At 39.0% G+C, this 27,480-nt stretch overlaps 1 protein-coding gene across 3 annotated transcripts in view; it reads left to right on the forward strand.

Moving 5' to 3' along the window:
- CLK4 (CDC like kinase 4) overlaps nt 1-26,076 on the forward strand; it is a 28,933-nt gene extending 2,857 nt beyond the window's left edge. Inside the window, exons 1-13 of one of the 3 annotated variants that reach the window (XM_049649018.1) lie at nt 1,484-1,629; nt 5,540-5,700; nt 10,464-10,686; nt 11,818-11,908; nt 12,303-12,369; nt 16,663-16,779; nt 16,869-17,035; nt 17,236-17,330; nt 17,585-17,714; nt 20,949-21,031; nt 24,653-24,732; nt 25,402-25,492; nt 25,586-26,076. In XM_049649018.1, coding sequence (XP_049504975.1) covers nt 5,540-5,700; nt 10,464-10,686; nt 11,818-11,908; nt 12,303-12,369; nt 16,663-16,779; nt 16,869-17,035; nt 17,236-17,330; nt 17,585-17,714; nt 20,949-21,031; nt 24,653-24,732; nt 25,402-25,492; nt 25,586-25,726 — 1,446 coding nt within the window. In that variant the 5' untranslated portion in view covers nt 1,484-1,629 and the 3' untranslated portion in view covers nt 25,727-26,076. Of the gene's footprint in view, nt 1-1,483; nt 1,630-5,539; nt 5,701-10,463; nt 10,687-11,817; nt 11,909-12,302; nt 12,370-16,662; nt 16,780-16,868; nt 17,036-17,235; nt 17,331-17,584; nt 17,715-20,948; nt 21,032-24,652; nt 24,733-25,401; nt 25,493-25,585 lie in introns of those variants that run through there. The other 2 variants (XM_049649019.1, XM_049649020.1) reach the window with 2 other exon arrangements.
- The last annotated feature ends 1,404 nt before the right edge of the window (nt 26,077-27,480 follow it).

The raw sequence follows: 27,480 nt of genomic DNA on the forward strand, positions 1-27,480 counted from the left end.
CGCTTCTTAAAGTGTAGCACAATTTCCACAATTCATTTTATCCAAAGTAGGTGGTGCAAGTTTGTAAGGATGTCAGATCACTAAATTACAGTGACTTCCTTTCACTTAACAGTATACAAGAGTTCAGGTCATCCCCCTGCTATTGGGTTTATGCCCATAACCATCCAACCCTGTCCTCCCAAATTTGATTTCTGGCTTTCCCTTTTATCCAGGGAATCCTTGTCAGGATACAGAATCCCCTTGACACTTTTTTTTTTTAAGTTTAGCAGGGGCAGAGAGAGGAGAGAGAATCCCAAGCAGGCTCCTTGTGTCAGTGCAGAGCCTCGATGCAGAGCTTGAACTCAGGAACTGTGAGATCATGACCTGAGCCCAAACCAAGAGTCACATGCTTAACCGACTGAGCCACACAGGTGCCCCGACACTTTGCACTACTAAGGATACCTGACCCCTTCCCTGCATTTGGCACTGCCAGCTTTTCCCTCATTTAAGCCCTTCTCCCCTTCCTTTCTCTGACACCATACTCTTGGTTCTCCTCTTATGATCATTTCTTCTTCGGTTGTTTTCCTCTGTCCCTTAAAAGTGTTTCTTAGGGCTGGGATTGCTTCTCTTTTCTCACTCTACATATTCTCCATGGAGAACTGTCTAGGGGTTCTTAGGACTGCAAAATGCCTCAGTTGAGATCAGCAAGCCTCTTAATAGATGCTCACTAGCTGTCAGACATCACCCTGCCTCCGTTTAATGAAACACACCTACAGGGACAAAAAAAATGGGAGCTTTGTTAGGGAAATTTCCAGCTACCCTCTCCTCAGGAAGGACCCTAACAGGAAGAACACTGTAAGGAGTCTCAATTGAAACTTCATTTGTTGTTGTTGTTGTTGTTTTCTTCTGATTAGTAGCACAGGCCTTAAAAAAAGTATAAGCAACCCTGAGCTTGTTTTCTGAGACGTCCTCTTTATCCCACTCCATTTTAGACTGAAGCTCCACACAGCCTGGACTACTCGTGTCCTGTTCACTGAACTGCTCCCAGAACCAGCTCGGGCCTGGCACAGGGTGGGTTTGGGGTCTTCGCTGTTGCTTGCTGGCACTCTCTACAGGCGAGGTCCCCAAGGGGACCCAAGGGACGGCCGCCCAAAGGCCATGGTGCTGTCCATTTGAGCGGGAGAGTAAGAAACAGGGCCACGGCTGGCTCTGCCGAGTGGTGCCGCACTTAACTCCATCTGAAGGAGCAGACACGTGCCACCGGGTGAGAGCAGGGCACACGCATTTCCCCTGGATTTCATCCTGACTGTCCCACAACAAAAACAACCTCAAGGGTTCCCTTCCCCCAACCAGGCCTCGGAGGGAGGGGGGGTGATGCCCTGTCTGACTCGCGCAGCCGCAGTGTGGAGGGCCAGACCCTTCCTTCTCGGCGCACAGGGAGCTCCGCCCCTTACGCAGCGAGGCGGGAGCGCGCGAGCCTCTGTCACGCAGGCGCGTTCGCGCGGCGTAAGTGGCGCTAGAGGCCGCCTGGGGGGGTTGTAAGGAGACGGCGCTGCCGCCATTTTGTGGGGTGTTTGTCGCAGCGGGTGGAGAGCGAAGACGGCGTTTTGGCGACGTTTCTCGGCCAGAGGGCCTTTTCCTTTTGCGGAGGTAAGGTTTTGGGTCGGCTGGGCTGGGCCGTTTCCAATCTTTTAAGTCTCAAAGCCAGATGTCGGAGAAACGACCCGGTTCGGGGCCTTGGCGACCGGGGTTTCTTCGGAGCACAGCTGGGTTGGTGGCCTTCAAAACCTAAAGTTGCTCAGGTGCCGTGGTAGATTTAATGTTCTGGGGCGGACAGGCCCCGATTCTGCCGCTGAGTCTTCTCTGAGGGCCCCGGCCTCTCGCATCGCGGCTCCAGAGGCCCTGGCCCGTGCCGCCGGCGAGGGCGAGGATCTGTCGGGAAGACCCTTCGAGAGCCGTCCTTGGGGGTTTGTGTTGTCTGAGATCAAGTTCTACCCTGATGGCCTGGTCTCTGCTGTTTGTAGCATTTGCCGGGGGAGGGGGGGGGGTTCCAGAGTCCAAACATCTGGCCCTATCTGTGAGTGCGCCAAAGGCACTGGCCAGGTGCCCTGGGGCGGGGTGGGGGAGGGTGGGGACTGGGCGTCTGAGAAACCGCCGGTCTGCTCGAGTCCCGGTGGTGGAACCGAGCTCGTGCTTGTGCGAGGTGGAGATACGGAGAGGTTCGCCCCTTGTGCAACACTTATTCCCCCTGAAGTGGAACATACCATCGTTGCACTGGTCTGCGTTTTGATACTTTTGCATCTTGTTATCCTGGATTACCTAAGTAGCCTGCCCCGCTGACCCGGCCACCCACCTGGTCTTGCTTTGTAGCTGCCCTTTTAAGACTGTGCTCCATAAACACACCTACTTGCTGGCTGCTCGTTGCCCATTAAGTGCAGTCCTTCTGGAGCCATCTATGTAATCGTGGCTTTAACCTGTTTCGATTTTTTTTTTTAAGCCATATATATTGAATAAAATTGACGGGTATGAAAGGGCAGGGAGAGAATCCGATTTCTAAGACGTGTATATACATACAGATCCATTGTGTCTGATGTTTTTAAAATGAAAGATATGTGGGGATTCTGGCATGTAGGATTATTTAATTACAGGTAGTGTAATAATTCTAGATGGGTTTTCTTGTGGATGTGAAGGAACTTTATCTGTTAAATATGGGTCTGGGATTCTTTGCCTCCTGAGACAATATTTCTGAACATGGTTAGCAGGGAGAAAAGCTTTCTAACAGCCGAATTAAATTTAAAGTAGTGAACTTAACTAGAGAAATAAATCATTGGCCCTCCCAAGATGCTCATTCTTAATGTTTTGAGTATTGATAATTTTGGTTGTTTGAGAATTCTGCCTTGTTTGAGGTGAGCTGGTTGTGGCTGACTGACAGAAGGAAGAGAAAGCTAAAGCAGACACAAGTTTTGTAAAAATTGCATAATAATGGATAGTTATAATCCTCAGTCATCAGATGTTGTAATTTTGCTGGCTGTGATTTAAGAATGCTTAAACAATAAAAAAAAAAAAAAAGAATGCTTAAACAATCTATTTTAGAGTTATGTGGTTAAAATACAGTTTGGGTAATTGAAGGAAGTGTTGGAAGAATTCCACTAGAAATAACAATTTTAGATGGCTTTTGTGATGGCCTTTGCCTCAAGTTAATTTTTAGTGTCATTCATTTCAGTTTCCCATTTTGAAGAGACTATAAAACCAGAATGCTCACTTAATAATTTCCAGTGAGAATCCTTTTTAATTTTTTAATTTTAGAGAGCAAGAGAATGAGTGCAAGTGGGAGAGAGGGGTGGGCGGGGGGGTGGGGGTGGGGGGGTGTGTGGAATAGAGAAAGAATCTTAAACCGGCTCCACAGCTCCACAATCGGTGCAGAGCCGGATGTGTGGCGCATGCGGGGCTGGGGCTTGATCCCACAACCCTGGGATCATGACCTGAGCCAAAATTAGGAGTCAGACACTCAACCAACTGAGCCACCCAGGTGCCCCTCCAGTGAGAATCCTAACTAGTTTTAGGATTTTTTATTTACCTGACCAATGCACCCTCATTCCCTTTTTTAAGCAAAAGTTATGATACAAATATTTTCTTAGGGAATACTTCCCAGGAGAATCACAGCTGCCTCATTTCGAGTCTTTTTTTAATCCGTTTGAAATCATTTAAATTTTTACTTGAATTTGTTTGCTTGTTACTGAGTCATTTGGGCAAGCTAAAGGCAGTTAACTAAGCTGGATTTGCTCCATTTTTTCTTTTTTTAGCTCTTTCCTTGAGCTGTGAAACTCACCCTTTCCCAGCAGCTTGGATATCATGGATAAAAACTGCTTATTTGTAAAAGAATTAAGATGGGGAGCAGCAGATAGGGATTACATTGTTAGAACACAGATCCTGAGCCTAGAGGGAACCTATGCTTTAGAGGTTGTAGATGGAGGCAGAAAATCAGGGAATTGTCCGTATCATCATCCCATTTCACTGTGACCATGTGCATCCTTGTAGGTTGGTTTTTTCAGTTACCCCAGATCTACAACAAATATGTTTTCGTTTTAAGGCTAATTGCAAGATGATCTGAAAATAAACATGTTGGATAGAGAAAATGAGTTTATACAAGCTTTGCTTTTACAGTCTCTGAATACTGTGTTCCACTCACCTCCTAGTTTTTTCCCCAAAGCTTGGAGTCATCCTGAGATTTAGAAAAAGCAATTCTCTCTAGTTTTTGAGAAGAAGAAGCTTTACTGGCTCTTTACTTGTAAGACAACGTCATCCCCTATATTTAGTATACCTGAATGTTTCTCTGACTTCAGTTGTTTGTGTTACAGAATTTTGCCAAAGCTGTATGGCACGCTATTTCTCTCTCTCTTCTTTTTTAAGTTTATTTTGTGAGCGAGTATGTGCCAGGGGAGAAGGCAGGGAGAGAGAGAATTGCAAGCAGGCTATAGACGCAAGGACTTCATCCCAGGAATCCTGAGAGCAGACCCGAGTTGAAATCGAGTTGGGCATATAAGTAACTGAGCAGCCCAGGCACCCCGTGATATTTCTCTTTAAAATAGCCCATATATTTTTTAAATTTTTTAAAGTTTGTATTTTGAGAGAGCACATGCAGGAGGAGCAGAGAGAGAGGGAGAGAGAAGGAGAATCCCAGGCAGGACTCGAACTAACAAATTGTGAGATCATGATCTGAGCCAAAACCAAGAGATGGAGGCTTAAGCTACTGAGCCACCCAGGCTCCCCTAAAATAGCTCATATTTTAAAGATAACATTTTTTGAGGGGTTATGTGCCCACTCTTGATATCGGCTCAGGTCATTATCTCATGGTTGGTGAGATCAAGCCCCAAGTTGGGCTCTGCATTGACAGCATGGAGCCTCCTTGGGATTCTCTCTCTCCTTCTCTCTCTGTCCTTCCTGTGCTCGTTCTTTCTCTCTCTCTAAGTAAATATTTAAAAAATAAACATTTTTAAAAGAAATCATATCAATAACTTAAAAGGAGATCGTTGATTATAAAAAGAAGGTAAGGGGTGCCTAGTTAGCTCAGTTGTTGGAGTGTGTGACTCTTGATCTCTGGGTTGTGAGTTCGAGGCCCCAATGGATGTAGAGATTACTTAAGATCTTATTTTTTAAGATAAAAATGAGTTAAAGCCCCCAAATTATTAATTTCTAGCTGGATATTGTTGTCTACTGGAGGTTCTGAGTCTGAATCCTGGCCCTTTTACTGTTTTTACAATGGCAGTTAGCAAAGGTTAGTTGAAGATAAACACTAAGCTGCTAATTCAGAAGAACTGAAACAGAACGTATTGTTAAGGTCTCACAATGTTATGCATAATTTAGTACTCGGTCTGTATGCCACTTACAGTCATCTGACACACTGTGGAATGGTGTCGCATGCCTTGGGAAACATCATCTACAAAGATTTTAGAACATGTATGACCCCATGTGCTGAGTGTTTTATTTAAACAATGTGTAATATTTTATTTACTAAACGTAGCCATCTATAACCTCCACTACTTTTCATTTCCGTTAACAGATGCGTCATTCCAAAAGAACTCACTGCCCTGATTGGGATAGCAGAGAAAGCTGGGGACATGAAAGCTACAGTGGAAGTCACAAACGGAAGAGGAGGTCCCACAGCAGTACGCAAGAGAACAGACATTGTAAACCACATCACCAGTTTAAAGAATCTGATTGGTAAATCACTCTTGAATTAGTAACATTTTACCACTAGTAGTTTTAATGATTTCTCGTTAGCTTACGTAGCTTTATTCTGTCAGATTGTTTTATATTTAAGTCAACAAATATTCAGTTGATGTTTATTGAATTCCTATTACAGGCTAGGCACTATATAGGTGCCGAGACTACAGCTGTGAGCAAACCTTATTTACCTACATCTGTCTGGGAGTGGTGGGAGATAGTTGAGTCCCAGCTGCCAGTAATGTAGTTGGGGTGGTGAGACACACAAACAGTTAAGTAATAGTGATGATAGAATGTCCAGTATATGCCTTTAACTTGTATGTAGGAGGAGATACGTATTTTGGGATGCTTGTTTAGGTTCCACAAGTGAGAGAGAATGAGGGGTAGGGAGAGTTCAACTAGATGAGAAAACCAGCATGTACTATTTGGGAACGGTAAAGTACATAGAGGACTCGTCGCTTACACTGTGTTCTGTAGGTTACATTTGTAGATAAGGCCAGTGAATGTGTGTAGGTTTTTTAGAAGATTATTGTAAGAACCAGTAATTTAGGGAAAGGGTTCAATAAAAATTTTTCAGTAGCATGTGTCCTGTTTAATTATACTCTTACTGTGTAAAATTTGGAGGTAATACATTTACAGAGAATTAAAGGAATTTTAAAGTACCTAAATGATTAAAGAAAGGCTAGGTGAGTAGCATTTCTTTCAGTCTGTCTTCCATTAACTTCCCTTTCTCATTTGTTTTGTTGGTTCTATGTTTTCTCCTTGTTTTGTAGATGTTCCATTGAGACTGTTTGCCAGATTGCTTTCTAAATTAGCCAGCTGGGGTTACTTTAAAAAACAGTATGTAATTTTTTTCCTTCTCCATGCTAAAACAGACTTGTTCTGCGGAACAGTGAGCTTGTGGGTAGTCACCACAGATTAATCTTTCTTCATCACACACTGTTACATGGGGAAGAGGGAGGGTTTGCGCCAGGATTGCAATGACCTGAGCTAATTAATGCACTGTAGAGAAATATCTGTACCCTTTTATTAATAAATACAGAATGTCCTGTAAGTCTTAAATTAACATCATAGTACTAATGATACATAGGTTTCTTATGTAGGAAGGAAGTGATTTGAGTGGACAGTTCTTGTTTATTATTAACTACATAAATATACTACGTCAGTCCAGTTAAACAGCAGGCCTGTGTCTTCTTTGACATTGACACCAGAGGTGTCTAATGGTAATTTTTCTCCATAATGTGGAATATTCTAATATCTGATAGTCTTTTTGAAGATAAAAAAACTTTACAAGAGTATTTTTTACAAAATTATTGAAAAGAATGAGAATTGCCATAAACTGTAAAGAAGGTATCCTTGGGAGGATCCTAGACCCCCATTATTCTATTCTTAAAAAAATCTTTCTATGTGAGTCTTTGCCTCTGATTATTTCCTGAAAATAGGTTCTAAGAAGGGACATTTAAAAAAAACTTTTTTTTTTTTTTTTTAATGTCTTATTTATTTTTGAGAGAAAGAGAGACTGCAGGAACAGGGGAGGGGCAGTGAGAGATGGAGACACGGGATCCAAAAACAGGCTCCAGGCTTAGAGCTGTCAGCACAGAGCCTGACAGGGGCCTCGAACTCATGAACCGTGAGATCATGACCTGAACCAAAGTTGGACACTTAACCGAGCCACCAGGTGCCCCTAAGAGGGGACATTTTTAAATTAAAGGGTGTGAACTCTTTAAGGGTACAAAGCTCTTGCTACATATTGATGTCTTTTTTTTGAAAGTTTGTACCAAGTTGTACAATATACTCTTTCTTGCTCTTACCAATCTTGGCATTTTGAAATGCCAAGAATAGTGTTTTAATTTGAATTTTTAAATTTTTAGTGAGTTTGTCCAATGCCCATTTTTTTCTCTTACAGAGTATTTTACTGATTTATAAGAGCTTTTAATATATATCAATTTTTAAACCTTTTTTTGTATGTATTGCAGAGTGTCTTTTCTTATTTGTCTTTTGCCAGTAACCTGTGAATTGGTCTCCCTTGCTACAGGTTTAATTAGTTTTGTACTAATTCTAGTTCTGTATCAGGAAGACTGATATGGCTTCAAACAACTTTATATATTGTGTTAATAGTTTTTAAATGTTTTCTTATGTGATATAGAGTATCAAGTCTTAAACCAAAGATTCTCAAACTTTAGTATGAACAGAAGTGTCTCAGAGGTATGTTTAAAATGCATATTACCATATATAGATGGAGTTAGTCTGACCTGGGGCTGAGGGATCTTCATTTTTAATAATTCCATATTTTGATATGATTGATAAACAGACCACCCTTTGAGAAACACTGTTTTAAACGCCTTAGCCTGGCATGCAAGATTTTGCATGATCTGTTTCCAGCTTATTTTATTTGCTTCTGTTCATTCCCTATGTGAACAGTGGTCTTGCTGTAGTGTCCATGCACTGTTTCCCAAGTAATACGTAGACCACCCATCTCCAAGCCATTGTGGCTACAGGTGATCTGTAAGTGTGAGATGGTCATACGCTATTCTTCTCCCCTCCCATTTCTTCTGCTTGCCACCTTGTCCAAATCTTGACTTCCCTTTAAGATGCAACTCTTTGCTTTTTTATGAAGTCTTCTCTGACCATTTTAAGCAGTTTGAGTTTTTTCCCCTCTATGATCCTAAGCACTCGTGCAACCTTTCAGCATTTCCTGCATTGTCGAGTTTTGTTTTTATGTGAATGATCTCAAATTGTTCATTATTTGTTGGCAGGGATTTTGCCTTATATATATTTTTTTATCTTCCACAGGACCTGTGTGGAAATAAAAACGAATGCCCGTAGCCTCATTAGTCTTGGCTATTTTGAAGGACTACAGTAAAATATTCACTGGATATTCAGTGAATATTTTAGAATTTAAATCAATCTGTTCATCTTGTCCACTCTGTCCATACATGGCCTTTATGATTCTGTAGACTTTGTTTATGTAATCTCTAAGGCTTGGTTGTTAGAGATTGAAGAGGTCCCTCATTTTTCTAGTTTATCCTCATGGCTTCACCTCATGTTTGTTAGTCTGTAGATTGTTTATGGATTATCTGCAACTCTAATTTTATGCACTATTCCAGCTAAAGATTATTAGTACTATTTTTTTCTGATAGATTTTGGACTTTTATAGGAAGGACGCCTTACAGAATTGAAAAGGATGCCCTTGAGTGTATGGTAATTTCTAGGTTGATGTATTACAGATCTCTCCCTGACAGGTCCAAACCAAGTCATCAGATCCCTGACATAGACTCACAGTCTTACCCTGATACCCCAAGTTGTTTCTCCAATGGTTAGAACTTAAGATTGACACTGGGGAAAGGGAGAAAGGGGTTTCTGCATTTCCTCAGTCTGGATATTCTGCCAGCCCTGTTGACTAGCAGTTTAGAGATGCTTTCCCTTTATTTCTGCCTAAACCAGCCCCTGGGAAAATGAACAACAGCATATTCTGGGGAGAGAATGAGGTTGGTGAGGGCAGTCTAGTCAACATCTGTCACTCCATTGCTTGTCAGGATTCTTTTAGCCGATTTGTCTGACTGGGCAGGTGTCCCCTCTCTCCCTCAGTGCTCCATGTGCATCCCTCTTGAAGCTTCGCACTCTGTTGAAGAGGACACCATCCCAGGTAGAGAGGGGGACGGGAAACTGGGCCAATTGAATCTATGTCCTTTTCTTTCCATCAGATCAAGGATACTTAACTGGGATCCATTGACTTCCTGAGGTCCGTGACCTCTGTGAAATTCCTTGCCAAGTTTTGTTTATGCATTTGTGCATTTCTTAAGTGAGAGGGTCCATAGCTTTCATCAGATTTTTAAAGGGATCTGTGGATTCAGAAGTTAACCACTATGGCACTAGATGATGCGGTTTCCCATGTAGAATTTTTGAGTATTTTGCAAGTAAGAATGGCAGGAAGTTAGAAATGCAAAGGGAAGTAGGGTGGTGGGGGTGGGTCTGTTGTAATCCTAGGCAAGCAATTACAAGATCCTTTTCTCATTTGTGGGGGGATGTAGTTTAATATCTTTGGCACATGGGGCAGCCTTCAAAAGCTATGTTGTCTTTCTCAAAGAGGAGTAACAGGAAGCTAGGAATACAAAGAGGAGAGAAGGTGGCATAGGTGATATGTGATATGTGTAATAAAATTGACCCTTATAATAGGAATTAGAATGCTCTACAGCCATGGCAAATCATTATCCTTGGGATCTTAATTTAGTCATCTGTAAAATGAAAGGTCTGGAATACATGTAAGATCACTTCGAGCTCCAGTACACCTTTCATGAAAGAATTATGTGTGTGCCGGGGATATCTAAAATTTGCTTAACATTAAAAGAGAAAGGAATCCTGTTTTGCCTGCCTCTGATTGTGTGTGGCTCTCTGAGAAAAGAAAGCTTAGTTACAGTTGCATATATCATAAGACTGGTGAATTTTTGGTGTTAACTTTCTCCAAAAGGTACAGGGACACTTAATCAAGTAAACACTGAACATAATTGACTCAAGCTTTGTTCTTTGATCTGAGGTGTTTGATAGCAGTCTATCTGATGGAGAATATGAACTCGCTTGTTGGTTAAAGTAAAATTATGTCTTAAGTTTGTGAGATAAGTATAAATTCTAATTCATCAATTTGAGGTTTTTTCTTTTTATCAAGTTAGCTGTTTAAACCAGGAATTCTTGAGAGAATGTTTTGTTTGAACCACAGTTCCAGGATGAAGAGAATAATTTGAAATCCTTTAATGTGTTTGCAGTCATTATTTAGAAGCGAGGTCCTTGAATGAGAGAGATTATCGGGACCGGAGATATGTTGATGAATATAGAAATGACTACTGCGAAGGCTATGTTCCTAGACATTATCACAGAGACGTTGAAAGCAGTTATCGAATCCACTGCAGTAAATCTTCGGTCCGAAGTAGGAGAAGCAGTCCTAAAAGGAAGCGTAATAGACACTGTTCAAGTCAACAGTCACGTTCGGTATGATTGATTTTGTTTTTATTTTGGGTGGATGCTTATTTGTGTGTAAAAACTCTTAATGAGCCAGTAAGTTTGAAAAAGTTTTTATATATATATATGTAATATTATTTGGATATATTATAAATGTGTTTATATTACTTGAATCCTTAAACATCCAAATTTTCATAGCTAATCTGTATTTATTAGGTAGCCTTCGTTTGCCCATATTTACTCATTTTCTGCAATCCAGATCATGAGTTCTTGATTTTAATATTAAATTTTAATATTAAAAATATTTTTATGTTTTGTAATATAATCTTATGAAAAATTAAAGCACCCATCTTTTCTTTTATAGTAAACTTTTTTTTTGTTTTTGTTTTTTACTTTAAAAGAACCCCTTTTCCTAATGGTTGGAAACATCTCTAGAACTTTGCACTGGTGGATACTTAAGTGTACTCTATATATAGCTATATATGCTATATATAGCATAGTCCCAGAGCACAGTGCATCATTGTCTGCAGCTAGTTGCACTGAAATTCTGAAATGGGTGCTGAATGGAAAGTACGTTATCCAAAAAGTTTGACTTTTTTTACACTCAGACATCTTCACCTGTTTAATCAGTAAACTTTGAATAAATTGTTTCCTTCCCCAAGTTTTGATTAGAGTGAACATGGAAATTAACTAGCTTTTATTTCCCCCTTTAATTATGTGTATTTTAAAATATTGCTAAATAGTTTCAACTAATTTTGACATTTTAAAACCTTCCCCCCCAACAAACTAGACATCTCAATTCACAGCATATGCTATTTTATATCAAGAGATAAGTAGATCATGACATTGCATTCTTTAAATTTCAGACTTCAATTAAATCAGTATTTTAAAGAGACAATTGTGTTGTTTTTTTTCTATTGCCACTTTAAGTATCTTATCTGAAAATCTGTTCCTTGCCATGTTTTTCTTCTGTAACATAAACTGTGCCCTGTGAATTTCTGGGGACTGAATTTGAAATTGCTCCTGCCAACTGTTCGTGGCCTGGTGCTTATCTGAATGCCTGAATATCTCCCCGCTGAATGAATTGCGTATTCTGCCCTGAATTCACTCTGATATATTGATTGGCTGGACGATCTTGGTGCTGCCCACTTGCCGTTCCAGAAGAGCCACCGAAGGAAAAGATCCAGGAGTATAGAGGATGATGAGGAGGGTCACCTGATCTGTCAAAGTGGAGACGTTCTAAGAGCAAGATGTATAGAATATTTTTCAACACTTTTTTAACTTTGCAGACAGAATAATCTTTTTAAGAATAGTTGTCAGCGGGGGGCTAAAGAACTCTTCATTGCTTTTTTGTTTTGTTTTTTGTGGGTTTGTTTGTTCTTTTGTATTTCTTCTTTTCTATAGAATTTAAATATTTCTACTCTAAAGTTCCAAAATAATCAGTGGAATTTGAGCTTAGAGCAAGAAAGATAGCTCTATCTAATTGTTTTTGTAGCAGCTGAAAATAAAATAATTTGAGTGCTGAAACCTTAGTTATGCTTTAATAGACATCATTTGAAAATATTCCACACTTAAGTATTCATTGTTTGAATAACTAGATAATTTATACTCAAATACTTACTCCTTTTTCTCCTCCCTTAATTTAGATGAAATCGTGGACACTTTGGGTGAAGGGGCCTTTGGCAAAGTTGTAGAGTGCATTGATCATGGCATGTAAGTTTGTTTTTTCCTTTTTTGAACATTCTGATATTTTGGGTAGGGAAGGATCTATGATTTAAATGAAATGGCATTTTTAAGAGGTGGCCACTTGTTTTCCTGGGTGGTATAAATACCCAAAATTTCTTGAACTGTGTCTGGTTATTTATCATGGGTGTGGGTTTTGGTCAAGAATGCAGACGAATTTCAGGGTTCCTGGCTGGCTCTGTTGGTGGAGCACGCAACTCTTGATTTCAGGGTTGTGAGTTTGAGCCCCATATTGGGTGTAGAGATCACTTAAAAAAAAAAAAAATCTTAAAAAAAAACAAAAAAAATTGACAAAACATTGACAAATTCTATCAGATGGGGTGTTTGTTGAAATTAAAGTGAATCTTCGAGTAAAGGCATTTCCCAGAACTTAGGCCTTGGCCCTTATGTGAGATTTAGAGTGCTTTGCTTTAGTTTTGAGTAGCAGAGACAATAAAGTTTGTCTGATCTTGGTCAAAAACATTTATTCCCGATCTGAAAATTGCACATGGAAGAAATGGCCTAGTAAAAAGCAATCTGCTCTGTAGTGTAGCTAAGGGAGTAGAAGGGAGCATCTTGCATATAAAAGGTTTAAGAACATTCTATCTAGCTTTATTTTGGAACAATCCATAATTATCTTTGGAGAAAAAGTAGTCTGCAATAAAGTACTAGCTATTACCTAAAGAATGTTATTTTATCATTTTTTTCATTTGTGCTGTGTGTATCATGCCGATTTTGTACACTGTTTCTTCAGCCTTCATGAAATAAAAGTATCTGGCAACAAAATAAAACAAAAATCTTCATTCCCAAAGGATAATATTTGCATGTTAGAGTTAGCATCTTAAACTACGAAGGAATTCTGTTACTTTAAAGCCTGCAGAAAAAAGTCCAAATTCTTTAATGACTTACTAAAAGCCCTTTGTGTTTTGACCCTGTGTCTCACATTAACATTTTCCTCCAGAACCTCTGTTCTGTAGTTTGCAGACTTTTTAGTAAGTAAACCTGTTTTAAAACACAGTTCATTTCAACTGCACATTTCTAATGTTTGTTTATTTTTGAGACAATGCAAGTGTCAGAGTGCAAGCAGTGGAGGGGCAGACAGAGGTAGACACAGAATCTGAAGCGGGCTCTAGTCTCTGAGCTGTCAGTCCAGAGCCCGACGCGGGGCTTGGACTCAGGAACCATGAGATCATGACCTGAGCCGAAGTCAGACGCTTACCTGACTGAGCCACTCAGGCGCCCCTCAACTGCACATTTCTTTTTTCTTTTTTTTTTTTTTTTTTTTTAATGTTTATTTATTTTTGAGAGAGACAGAGACAGAATGCGAGTGGGTTAGGGGCAGAGAGAGAGGGAGACACTGAAGCAGAAGCAGGCTCCAGGCTCTGTCAGCACAGAGCCCAACGTGGGGCTCCAACTCATGAGCTGTGAGATCATGACCTGAGCCAAAGTCGGACGCTCAACCAACTGAGCCACCCAGGGGCCCCTCAACTGCACATTTCTAAATTGACATTTAAAATTTTTCATCCTAAAATGGTTGGGGACAGGGTGGGAGGGAGGGAGGGTGGGTGATTGGTATTGAGGAGGGCACCTTTTGGGATGAGCACTGGGTGTTGTATGGAAACCAATTTGACAATAAACTTCATATATTGAAAAAAAAAATTAAAAAAAAATAAAATGGTTGGGGACAGATATAATTTCCAGCTTATTTAAACATTAATATATTATTTAAAAACTGTTCTTAAGTATATTTGAGAATCTAAATATTATAGCAATTTGATAGCTACCTTTATTCATGAACCAACTCTTGAATGCTTAAACATGTTTTATTCTTGAACATATTTTCATTCCATTTTCCATAAAGTATATTATCCTAAAGTTCATTATCACACTGTCTTTTCAATAAAAATGTGAATGTGAAGTCATATTTTTTTTAACGTTTATTTATTTTGAGGAGAGCGCAAGCACATGCACAGGGGAGGGGCAGGGAGAGAATCCCAAGCAGGTTCTGTGCTGTCCGCACAGAGCCCAATGCAGGTTTCAATCCCACAAACTGTGAGATCGTGACCTGAGCCGAAACCAAGAGTCAGATGCTTAACCAACAAACCCAGGAGCCCTGTGAAGTGAACTTTTGAAATATTTTCAGACTCCTAGAATTTTCTGGAATAGCTGAAAAAATTCCCATATATCCTTCACGCAGATTCCTCATGTTAACATTTTACAGTATTTTCTTTATAATTTGCTGTATACATACATGTGTTATATTTTCACATTTTGCCAGCTGATCTATAGATCTTACTCAGACTTTACCAGTTGCCCTATTAATGCTGTCTTAAAACTTGAGATTCCAAGAGAGTACTTGAGATATTCCAGTAAACAGTATTCAGTTGATCAAGTATAAATCTATTGCAAATTTTGATGGTTACTGGAACTAAATATAAAATTTAATTGGAAATGTGTCTTTTATTGGGTTGGTTGGGACTTCAAAAAAAAAGTACATGTATTCATAAACATCTTAAATGCTTTAGCATTAAATGTGTTTCTTTTTTTTTTTTTTTTTTTTTTGAGATATAGTTGTTTGTAATGTAACATTGTGTAAGTTTAAGGTATACAGCTGTTCATTGCAGTTAATTACTGTAGTGGTGTTAGCTAACACCTTTATTTTCTTTTCTAGAGCCGTAAGCACCAAGAAATCTTGGTCATATAATAAGACTTAGAAGGGAGTTTTGTCACAGTGGTTTCATAGCAACCTTGAGATATATGCCAAATGTCCTAGGGAGATTATCATCAAAATAAGTTTTAATGATTTATTAGCCCACAACTTCGTTGGGGCTTTGGTGAAAGCAGTAAATTGGAAACCACCAGACTTAGAGAAAGGCTTGCTGTCTAGCCACTAGAAATGTTTGTTTGTCCCAAAGATTTTTTTTTTTTTTTTTTTTTTTTTACATTCTAGGTTATATATCTTAATAATGAGGGATCTATACATCAAATGGAAGGGCCATAGTTTAAAAAAAAATAAAAAAAGAGGCTTGAATGCTGGTTCATCTTCAGGAAGATCAGACTTAGAAAAGAGGATAGGGGCACCTGGGTGGCTCAGTCAGTTAAGCGTCAGACTTCAGCTCAGGTCGTGATCTCACTGGTGGTGAGTTTGAGCCCTGCTTCAGGCTCTGTGCTGACAGCTTGGGGGCTGGAACCTGCTTCAGATTCTGTGTCTCCCTCTCTCTGCCCCTCTCCTGCTCATACTCTGTCTCTCTCTATTCCTTCTCTCTCTCAAAAATGAGTAAAAATTAAAAAATTCAAGAAAAGAGGATAAAAGGAATTTGAGAATTTAGAAATCCATTTTCTCAAAATCATTTGTGGCTTGATACTTTTTAGGAAGTATTATAGGTAACCAATCTAGAGCTTATGCTCTAGTTATTTCTACCTACTTGTATCAGTGAATGTGCTAGTAAGCATTTTCTCAACTTCATGACTTATAATGAACTTGTTCCTTTTCCTCCCACATTTTATAGACTGCTGGCTGTCTTTCAGGGCTCAGTTGTGTGTCACCTCTTCTTTGAATAAATTAGAGCTTCCCCTCTCTAATTTTTTGGCTCTCCTACCTCTTTGTATAAGCTCATACCAAGCATTTGCAACACTGTCAGTTGCTCATGTGTTTCTTTTCTGTTAGGCTGTGAGGTACATAGTGACGACCCTCGTCTTGACTAACCCCTGTGCTCTACACACCTGGCACAGGGCAGGTCTGTCTAGGTGATTGAGCAAATGCTTTCAGCAGTAGCATATTCTGTTTGAGGATTTATTTTTATCTTAATTATTTTTTTAGTGTTTATTTTTGAGAGAGAGCGCCAGAGCCAGAGTGTGGACAGGGGAGGGGCAGAGAGAGAGGGAGACGCAGAATTTGAAGCAGGCACTAGGCTCTGAGCTGTCAGCACAGAGCCTGATGCTGGGCTCAGACCTCGAACCATGAGATCATGACCTGAGCTGAAGTCTGACGTTTATTAACTGAGTCACCCAGGCGCCCTTTTTTTTTTTTTCTTTTGGTATAAAATCTAGATAAAATTCTGGAAACAAACATTAAAATTTGTATTAAGGGAATTACCGCTCCATAGAAAGTGTGTTTTGCCAGACTGTTTTGAAAAAATGTTCTATGGAATCTGGTATAAAATGCCCTGAAAGATTAGTTTAGAAAAATAGCATAGAGTAATTAATACTCAGTAAGATGATGCTTTAGGGACACGTGTTTTCATTCTGCTCCTCTACCGTTTTCATCTTAATTTTGTCTTTAAGGGATGGCATACATGTAGCAGTGAAAATTGTAAAAAATGTAGGTCGATACCGTGAAGCAGCTCGTTCAGAAATCCAAGTATTGGAGCATTTAAATAGTACCGATCCCAATAGCGTCTTGTAAGTATAAACTTGAATTGTGATCCATCATCTTGCCTAAAATAATCAGAATTCTCTGAACTGACTCATTTTTATTTGCTCTGTTTTAGCCGATGTGTCCAGATGCTAGAGTGGTTTGATCATCATGGTCATGTTTGTATTGTGTTTGAACTGCTGGGACTTAGTACCTATGATTTCATTAAAGAAAATAGCTTTCTGCCATTTCAAATTGACCACATCAGGCAGATGGCATATCAGATCTGCCAGTCAATAAATTGTAAGTATACTTGATAAATTTTTAAACACCAGAAAATTAAAAGATTTTATTATACAAGCCACATGTCAAAACATTGTAACTAAAAATACACGTTACAGGTAAAGATGAAATCCCTATATCCACTACTGATCCTTCTTATCCCCCCCAATACAGATGAAATACGTAGGTGAAACTAATGATTTCTTTTTGTTTTCTTGTAGTTTTGCATCATAATAAATTAACCCATACAGATTTGAAGCCTGAAAATATTTTATTTGTGAAGTCTGACTATGTAGTCAAATATAATTCTAAAATGGTAAGTTAAAGACTTGTTTTAATTTTGGTGGTGGTTTTTAAAATTAATTTAGCTTGGTGACCCTTCGATGAGTAATTTTGACTTCTAAGACTGGTTATAGCCTGATTTTTAACCTAAAAGGATCATCCTTCTTTACCTTTCGCCTGGAGTTATGTTGAGAATCAAAAAGATAACTCATATGCAAGCCTTTTGAAATATGTAACGTTTTTTATGTCTTTACTGATCTTCATGTTGACTCAACTCTGTTTCTCTAGAAACGTGATGAACGCACACTGAAAAACACAGATATCAAAGTTGTTGACTTTGGAAGTGCAACATACGATGATGAACATCATAGTACTTTGGTATCTACACGGCATTACAGAGCTCCAGAGGTCATTTTGGGTCAGTAGACACTACTCTTCCTGATACTGTAATTAAAGATGAGGGTTTTTTTTTCTCCATGCCTTTTACTTAGGGGATGGGTGTGATTTTTCTTAGTGTACAGAAAATAGTAACTATCTTAAGAAAAATTGGACATTGCTATAAATATTCTTCCTGAGTGGGAAAAATGGGATACCATTTGTAAAGATATTCCAGGTGGTTATTTTTTAAACATGCTAATCTTACAAGGTCCTGAAAGGGCAAGTTCTTTTGGCTAAGTACGTCACAGCAATGTGATTTTTGAAGTGATATGGGTACCTATTTTCATGTCACAAAAGCATGGTACTATAGAAATGCTAAAGGTCTGGTTGGCAGATATCTGAGTAAAGGGCCAGGCGGAGGTCAAGAAGAAAGAGGGGGCTAGTCTAAGAGGAGAGCTTCTTTGATAATCATTGACACCAGAAAGGTTAAAGAAGAAAGTGACTTAAGGTGCAGAGTTTGGAAGTAAGAGGGAACTCAGGGAGTGTGTATCTTATGTCTCAAGATGTCAGAGACTAGGTCTTGTTTATGGAGTGGAGGAGAAGAGGTTGGGGGCTTGGAGACAGTGGGAGAAGTTTAGATCAGATGCTCTTGAGAGATACATGGAATAAGCTTATTAGCCAAAAGTAAGGTCCAACTGAGTTTGTTAGTGGAAATTTTAGAGTCAGTTTCCAGTTTTCACATGTACTGGTAGGAGTTGGTAATTCAGAATAAGAGTAGGAAAGCACACTAACAGTTTTTACCCATGGTGGAGGATTGGTAAAGGCGTAAGGAAATTGAGATTAGGCAGTGCTTGTCAGTAGTACTTTCCATGTGATGGAAACCTTCTATATCTGCATTGTCCAGTATGGTAGCCATTGGGCAGATGTGGGCTTCTCTGTACTTGCAGTGTGGCCACTGTGATTGAGGAACTGAATTCTAAATTTTATGTTAATTTAAATGTTAGATGTAAAACAGCCTCATGTGGCCAGTGACTACAAAGTTAGCAAAAATTTCGAGCTTGTCTTTGAAATGAATGATCATACCATTTCTGCTTCATATGGTCTGAAAGGAGCTGTTGTGTTGCAGTAGTTTAGGAAAGGAGTGTGGGAAAAGTTTGTGGACGGAGAGGCATTTTCAGAGCCTAAAAAGACATAACTTTGTGTGTTGTCAGTTTTAAGAGGTGGATTCCCCCCACATTTTAACATGGGGAGCACAACACAAAATAATTGGCGTTTTTGCTTTGTTATTGGTGCATAAAATAGTCAGACATCTTACTGACCTCCTAGATTGGATAAGATATAGTATTCTTAGTAGTGACAATAACACAGTTCCAAGTATGGCCAGGCTAGATAGATCGATCATATAAATTCAAAATTGGGGTTATTGGTTTTGAGGAATAGAGGTTGGGAAAGGTCCTTTGTGTTTTTGTGGAGTGTTAATCCTGAGGATTAAGGCAGAATTAGGTTGGAGAGGAAGATGTAGTCATGCAGTTGGTCTCACGTCTGGTATTGTAGTAAAGACATGAAGTTGGGAGAGGTTGGTAGAATTGAACGATGGGGCATTCCAAAGAGTATGAGGACCAACTTCTCAGAACAAGATGATTTAGAATGGTGTGTGGCAGAGGGTTACAGTCACCTACGAAGAAGCTGGATAAGAATGGCTGGAGAAGATAGATGTTCATTTTAGGTTCAAGATCTATCAATTGCAGATTTTTTTTATGTGTCACTGTAGGTGGACTCCTGCTCAGTTACCCATTTTTTCAAATGATAGGCACAGGCACTGTGAGGGTTAACTAAAATGACTTAAAAAAAAAAGTGAATAAATAAAAACCAAAATCATAGTCAAGGTTTTTGAACATTTTATTTATTCCTTTTTCTTTAAATTCGTTTATGTTACTGAAAGTAATTAAAATGTCCTTTAAAGTAGGTTTTATTGGGACACTTAGGTGACTGGCTCAGTCAATTAAGCATCTCAACTCTTGATTTCAGCTCAGGTCATGATCTCACAGTTCAAGGGATCCAGCCCCAAGTCAGGCTCCATGCTGACAGCACAGAGGCTGCTTGGGACTCTATCTCCCTTTCTCTGCCCCGCATGTGCATATGTGTGTGCATCTCTGTCCCTCAGAGTAAATCAACTTAAAAAATGATAAAGTAGGTTTTATTTATACATTATTGTTTTACTAAGTACTTGATCTTTAAAATTTTGAAACATCTGTATGATTTACTCTTCTCCTTTCCAGTTAAGTACCTTAAGACTAGGTATTTTTTTTTTTCCTGAATAGTATTGCCATTGAGAATTGTGAAGGTGAAGGTATATATAATCATGTACAGACAGCCTGAAAAGTACATATATAAGTAGATCTCTCTGTGAACTTTAAATAGCTCTATAATTCTTATAACATAACTGCTTATAATACCCATTTATAATCCTTAGTTTATCTAAAACCATGGTTTTTTGTTTTTTTTGAGAGAGTGGGAACAGGAGAGGGGCAGAGGGAATCTTTAGCAGACTCCATGCCTAGCATGGAGCCCAAGGGAAGGGCATGAAATCATAATCCTTTTTTTTTTTTTTAAGTTTGTGAGAGAGAGCAGAGTGCATGAGTGGGGGAGGGGCTGAGAGAGAGGGAGACAGAATCCCAAGCAGGCTCCATGCTGTCAGTGTAGAGCCCACTGTGGGGCTTAATCTCATGAAGCAAACCCTGAGATCATGACCTGAGCCAAAATCAGGAGTTGACGCTTGACCCACTCAACCACCCAGGCACCACCACCCCCTCCCCCAGTTCTTGTTTTTTTAATGCAAGAAGTAAACTCAGGCATTAAGTTGGTAAGTTGAGAAGTGGTTAGTAATTACATTCTGAGCTTGTCAACCTGTATTTGCTATAATAAAATGTAAAATTTCCTAGAACAATCATGAACTGCGAGTAACAATGCTCCCCATTGCACACAGATCAGAGAATATGGAGTATTTGCACAAATTGATAGTTATACTTGGAAAATATTTGCTAATCTCTCTCTTACTTTACATAAAATGCCCCCTCCCCCACAATAAACACTAATTTGATGTAAAGATATGGAGAATTGTGAGAGCATACCGAGTAACATTTTACGTGAAACTAAAATATAACCCTGGAGTTTACCATCTTATTTATTGTAAAGAGAGCATGCATAGAGGGAAGGGATATGGTACATTGGCAGTTAAAAATTGTTGCGTATAGAAGTGTTTTTGTTTTTACAGCTTTGGGTTGGTCTCAACCTTGTGATGTGTGGAGCATAGGGTGCATTCTTATTGAATATTACCTTGGTTTCACAGTCTTCCAGGTATGTATTTAGTAAATGCCATTCCATAATTAATTTTCAGTGTTAAGAGCATGTTAAAATTTTGGCCTGCGTTTTGAAAAGTTGCTGTAGTGTTAATATTAAAACTTACATAAAATGGGGAGGCTGGGTGGCTCAGTTTGTTGAGCACCTCTTGATTTCGGCTCAGGTCTTGATCCCAGGGTTGTGGGATTGAGCCCCGTGTTGGGTTCTGCGCTGTGTGTTGAACCTGCTTGGGATTCTCTCTTTCTCTTTCCCTCTGCCCCTGTCCTCCACTCACGTGCTCTCTGTCTCTCTCAAATAAAAAAACTCCCCAGAAAACCCTTACATGTGCAGAATGGTCATCCTCTAAAACCATAGTTGGATGAAATACTGCTCTTGGTGAGTGTTCATAATTCTGTTTTGCATGTGATTGGAGTTTTTCTCACATGGTTCATATTGTCTTGTGTTCTCATTTTTTTATTGAGCTGCATAAATTTGTATTAGCATTACTGTGGCCAGTGATAATTCAGTTCTGGTTGTGCTGACCACCACGGCCATGAGCAAGTCACTCTGCTTTATAAAATAATTCAGGGACAAGAAGTCATATTTTATTGTGACATCCTAGGCACATTTTAAGGCACTATGTTTAAAGTTGGAAAGACAACATCTCTGTCCTCCAGGTAGTCATATAAAAGATAAATGTGGGAAAGCTTACAGTGTAATGTGTTATTTGCTATAATGGAACAATGTAGAAAGTGTAGTGGGAACCCAGGAAAGATGGAGGGTTAAATTTCTTCAGAGAAGGCGTCACCGAGAAAGTAGGGAGTTTAAGCCAGTTGCCAGAAGGATGATTAGAGGTTTGTCAGAAAACTGGAGAGAGTGGTGGCCAGCTCAGGAAGATCTTGTACCCATAAGTGTGTAGATACACAAAAGAGCATTCTCTAGTCAGGGAACAGTAGTTGGTGCTGTCAGACTGTCTTGCATAAATGGGGAAGTGAGGTCAGGCAAGGACTGAGTCATCATGGACTTGTTTGGATAGAAAGGTACTTGTTTCCTAGAAGTTCATGGTTTCCAGAATGTAGACTAATCCAAAGTGAAAATGATTTTGTAAGTTTGTCATTCTGGCCTTTATTTAGAGATTATCCCTCTAGCTTCTTTGTTTTGGGTACTGAAATGTCCTTTTCATGGAATGATGATAATAGTTGTTGATAGTTAATTTTCTAAAATTAAAGTCCTGATTTGGCAAAACAAAAAGTAGGAAGCCATATTTAAGTCTCTGCTTTTTTCCCTTGTAATTCTCCTTACAATTGACATCTAACAGTCTTCGAAGATCTAGGTTGTGCACCCACTGAAGAAGGGTTCTAATGTGATCAGAGTGTTGTGATTTGTTGTGGGGGTCAAGGGTGCAGATTTGGTGGATTCTGGCTCCTGCTGTTGAGGTTGATTTGAAGTTGGGGGCCATGCAGGGTGGACAGGAAGCTATGACAAGTAAGAGTCACTTAGGTGGTGGCTATTGTAGAATGTGTGTTCACTGCCTGTGGGACCCCGTCGTCAGACTTCTCCTGTTTCTAATCCATTGATCCATAGAGACCCTATTAAAAGTACTCTGAGTTCATAGACAAGCTTGATACCTACAACCATAGTGACTACTCAGTTCTTGGAGGTGGCATCTGGTCTTGTAAGCTGAGGGTCAAGAAAAAGTTGAGTAGAGTGCGTGCATGATTTCTTCATTCTGACACACAAAATAGTTGCTTCACATAATCTGTGATTATAAATCACTCTGTGGTCATAAGTGCAGATTATTAACATTGGTTTGAGATAAAGTTTCTATTTGGAATTGCATCCTCCAAAATATTCTTCAACTAAGGAACTTCTTAAAAATGTGGAGCTAGCTCTTTGCTGCATCTACTGCAAGAATGAAGACGATTCTTGGCAGTCAGACCATCGACATTCCAGAAAATGTCAACATCACTATGAAGGGAGGCACTGTTACTGTGAACCGCTCCAGAGGAACCCAGTCATCTCCGTGTACTCTGTCTCCTGGGAAAGAAAAAGAAGAGGCTCTAGGTTGACAAAGGGTGGGGAATTAGTGCAAGCAGAGTAGCCAGTTCTTTTTTGTCCGTACAGAACATGGTCAAGGGTGTTACGCTGGGCTTCCATTAGAAGATGACGTCTGTGTATGCTCATTTCCCCATCATCGTTGTTACTCAGGAGAGTGGTTTCTCTTGTTGAAATGCAGAATTTCTTGGGTGAAAAATACATCTGCAGGATTCAGATGAGGCCAGGTGTTGCTTGTTCAGTATCTCTCAGAAGCCCAGAAAGATGAGTTCTTGAAGGAAATGATATTGAACTTGTATCAAACTCAGCCGCTTTGATTCAGCTAGTTACAACAGTTAAAAACAAGGATATCAGAAAAGTTTGGAGTTGTATCTGAAAAAGGAACTGTTCAACAGACTTGTGGATAAGATCTAAGTTGTCCAGCTACAGAATAACAAGATGCTGGATGATTTTTCAACTTCTTTGTGATACATATTTTTAAAAATTTATTTATTTTGAGATAGCATGAGTGGGATAGGGGCAGAGAGAGAGAGAAAAAACTCCAAGCTGCACTGCACTGACAGTGCAGAGCCCAGTGCAGGGCTCGAACTCATGACGCTTAAACTGAGCCGAAGTCGGATGCTTAACCAAGCCACCCAGGCACCCCTTATTTGTGATATTTTAAAGATGCAATAAAAGCTGTATTGGTTTGGAAAATAAAAGTGTGGAGTTAATATTACTTAACTCCTGTCATGAATTAGGGCCTTAACATTTTGGAAGCAATGTGCTAGAAACAATAGGTTGATAGATTTTTAAAAGCCTCTGCTCTTCAGATTGAGGAGTTGGCAGATGATAGTCTGATGCCTGCTTTTAAAAAAGAATATGTGACACAGACCATTTGTAACCAGCCAGGTCTAAAATATTTACTGTTTGGACCTTTACAAAAGTTTGCCAACCTCTGATCTAGGAGCATACCGTTCCAGCTCTAAGTGTGCCAGTTTTCTCTCTTCCACTTGAGCCAAAACTCTTTTCCTATTATGATTGAAGATGAGTTTTGACTTAGATTCATAGCTACCTTTTCTCATTCATGAGCTATATGACCTTGGGCTAGTATCTTAACTCCTTTGAAACTCATGTTCCCACATACCGAGCTCAGGATTGTTGTGAGAATTATTACAACTGTATTTTTATTGCCCAGGAATAGTAAATGTTAACACGTGGATCTTCATTAGTGAATAAAGTCAGTTTTGGGTCAGCAGCTGATTAAATGAGGAGACCATTTTTCTGGTACTGTTCCCTAGTCATTCTTCAGTAAACAGTGCAAGAAATGAAAACAAATAAGGAAATTGTTCAGTTTCACATTAAATTATGTGTCTAATCCACTTGCTATACAGAACCTTACGTTGGATATCAGACTAGTTTTATTGGTTTATACCAGCTAATATAGCTCATTCAGTATTGTTCCATCTTTGAAGTAGAGGGTGATATAAACTATGCAGCTCTCTAATCTAGTCCTTTTGTGTCAGCGCTGTTTTCTTATATTTTCCTTTATTGTGCAAGTAGGGGAAGGGAAAGTGCTAAATTTCTTCTTCCTTTGTGTTTTAGACTCATGATAGTAAAGAGCACCTGGCAATGATGGAACGAATATTAGGACCCATACCAACACACATGATTCAGAAAACAAGGTATGCTCTAAGATGAAAGCCCTTTCTTGGGAATGGGCAGTGGCCTGTGTTCAAACTACAGAAAACCCAACTTTGTTGTTACTGCTTGTTCCAGGACTTCAGATTTCAATTTTTTTTTCCTCCATAAAGTCAAATTGTTAACAAGTAATGCAGTATTTACCTTGTGATCTACTAATAAACAAAGCGTCTTTTTACACTCCAGTTAAACTTTGCAGAAGTGTTTCCCTAATTTGCTATAAACATAATAGAGTAGTAAAAAACAGTTTGATTTTGGAGTCCTAGCAGTTTACGTTTGTATTCCGTACTATCGCTAGCTAGCTTAGCTGTGTGTCTTTGCACAGGATACTAGAGTGGTTGGCAAATAGCTTCACCCCATTCCAGACCTAGTGAAATCCACATTCACATGAATGGATCCATAAGCTGTCACTGTTCCATGTGCGGTACATGAACCACTGAGGTGGGGCACGAGAACCTCAGAGGGTGCAAGATTAAGGAAGATGTTTTAGAAAATATGTCTGATCTAGTATGTCATTGCTGGAATTTAAAAAAATTGTATGCGTGTGTGTGTGTCTACATAGATAGATGTTCATGCTTCCAGCTGTTCCAGTGAGGTCAGAGTAAACATGTGGTTCTTGTATTTTTACTGATCCAGACTTCTTTTTCTTGTAGAAAACGCAAGTATTTTCACCATAACCAGCTAGATTGGGATGAACATAGTTCTGCTGGTAGATATGTTAGGAGACGCTGCAAACCATTAAAGGTAAAAAGAAAACAAAAAGATTATAAAGGTTAAAAAAAAAAAGTTTTTAAAAATTTTAAAATCTTTCTTCAACAAAAATATTTCTTTCCCCAGGAATTTATGCTTTCTCATGACGAAGAACATGAGAAACTGTTTGACCTGGTACGAAGAATGTTAGAATATGATCCAGTGAAAAGAATTACCTTGGATGAAGCCTTGCAGCATCCTTTCTTTGACTTATTAAAAAAGAAATGAAATGGAAATCAGTGGTCTTACTATATACTTCTCTAGAAGAGATTACTTAAGACTGTGTCAGTCAACTCTAAACATTCTAATATTTTTGTAAACATTAAATTATTTTGTACAGTTAAGTGTAAATACTGTATGTTTTATATCAATAGCATAATTACCTTGTTAAGCAAGTATGGTCTTGATAATGAATGAACTATACAAGTTAAATTTTTTTCTTTTTGAGATTAATTACCATTTTTAAAGACCTTTGGAATATTCTTTGTGTCCAGTGATAAACGTGATTGATCTTGTCTTTTGTACATGGAGGTCAACTCTTTGAAGTGATTTTTTTGAGTAAAAGGAAATCTTGACTACTTTATTCTTAATGAATATTCTTTATATACCTCAAATTCAGAACTTTTCTTAACTTTAAAGTTTTTTCTGTAATTGTTGAACAGGTAATAAGTATTATTAACTCCCAATAGGCAGGTATTGGAAACCAAAACCCATAGGAAATGTTTACTGTTGGAATTTCATTAAATTTTAAGAATTGTGTTTTGTCTCCTTGGGTGATGTCAGTGGTAAGAAGTAGAATTCATGAAAAGGCATCCAATTTGTCGATCATGACAGATTTTTTTAATAAAAGCACATACTTCATTTAAGATTAAAGTCCCAACTGGACAGTCACAACAGAAATAGGAATTCTGATGCCTCTGAGGGTTAATTTTTTTTAAAGTTTATTTTTGAGAGAGACAGTGTGAGTGGGGGAGGGGCAGAGAGAGGGAGACACAGAACCCAAAGCAGGCTCCAGGCTCTGAGCTCTCAACACAGATCCCGATGCAGGGCTCAAACTCAAAAACCGTGAGATCATGACCTGAGCTGAAGTTGGTTGCTGAACTGACTGAGCCACCCAGGTGCCCCTGAGGATTAATTTTTAATACCAAATCGTGAGGAGTCTTGAAATTTTCTAGCATCAGTTTCCGTATTAAATGAAGTAAATAACTTCACTCAGCCTATGAGAATTAAGGTTATTAAGCAATTTATATTTGTGATAACCTTTACTGGAGCAAAAGAATGATGTGATTGGAAAACACTTTGGGAAGAAACCTCTACAGAAATTTCCAGACCATAATTGGTTAACATGATAGTTTTTGTTTGCCTATAGGTGTTTTTTCTTACTGTTACCTGTTTTCACATTAGAAACTATAGGGTAGGGACACCTGAGTGGCTCAGTCTGTTAAGGTTCTAACTTTGGCTCAGGTCATGATCTCATGGTTTGAGCCCTGCCTGGGGCTTTCTGCTCTTGGCAGAGCCAGCTTTGGATCCTCTGTACCCTCTTCTTTCTGTTCCTCCCCAGTGTGTGCACTCGCGTGCATGCGCTCTCTTTCTCTTTCTCTCTCTCTCTCTCTCTCTCTCTCAACATTAAAGAGGAGGAGGAAACTACATAGTAAATGTTAATTTAGTAAACAAGAACTGCCAGGTAGAAATATTTTTGGTTGTAGAATCCATAATTATTTAGATACAAGGGCTTTTTTTATCGAAAGTATTGTCATTTTATGTGCATTACACTAGGATTTAAGTAGTCTATATATTTTAAACCTAGAACACATGGAATTTTTTCATATGACAAATCGCGAAACCAGGCTGGGTTCCCTACATTATTCACAGGCAGCATTGGCCAATATAACAAGGTTTATGTTTCTGAATTTGACTAGAAATTTAAGAAAGCTGACATTTTACCATAGAATCACTGCATGAATTATGCTTACGCTTCTGAT

Source organism: Panthera uncia, assembly GCF_023721935.1.
Source record: "Panthera uncia isolate 11264 chromosome A1 unlocalized genomic scaffold, Puncia_PCG_1.0 HiC_scaffold_17, whole genome shotgun sequence".
Classification (NCBI taxonomy): Eukaryota; Metazoa; Chordata; class Mammalia; order Carnivora; family Felidae; genus Panthera; species Panthera uncia.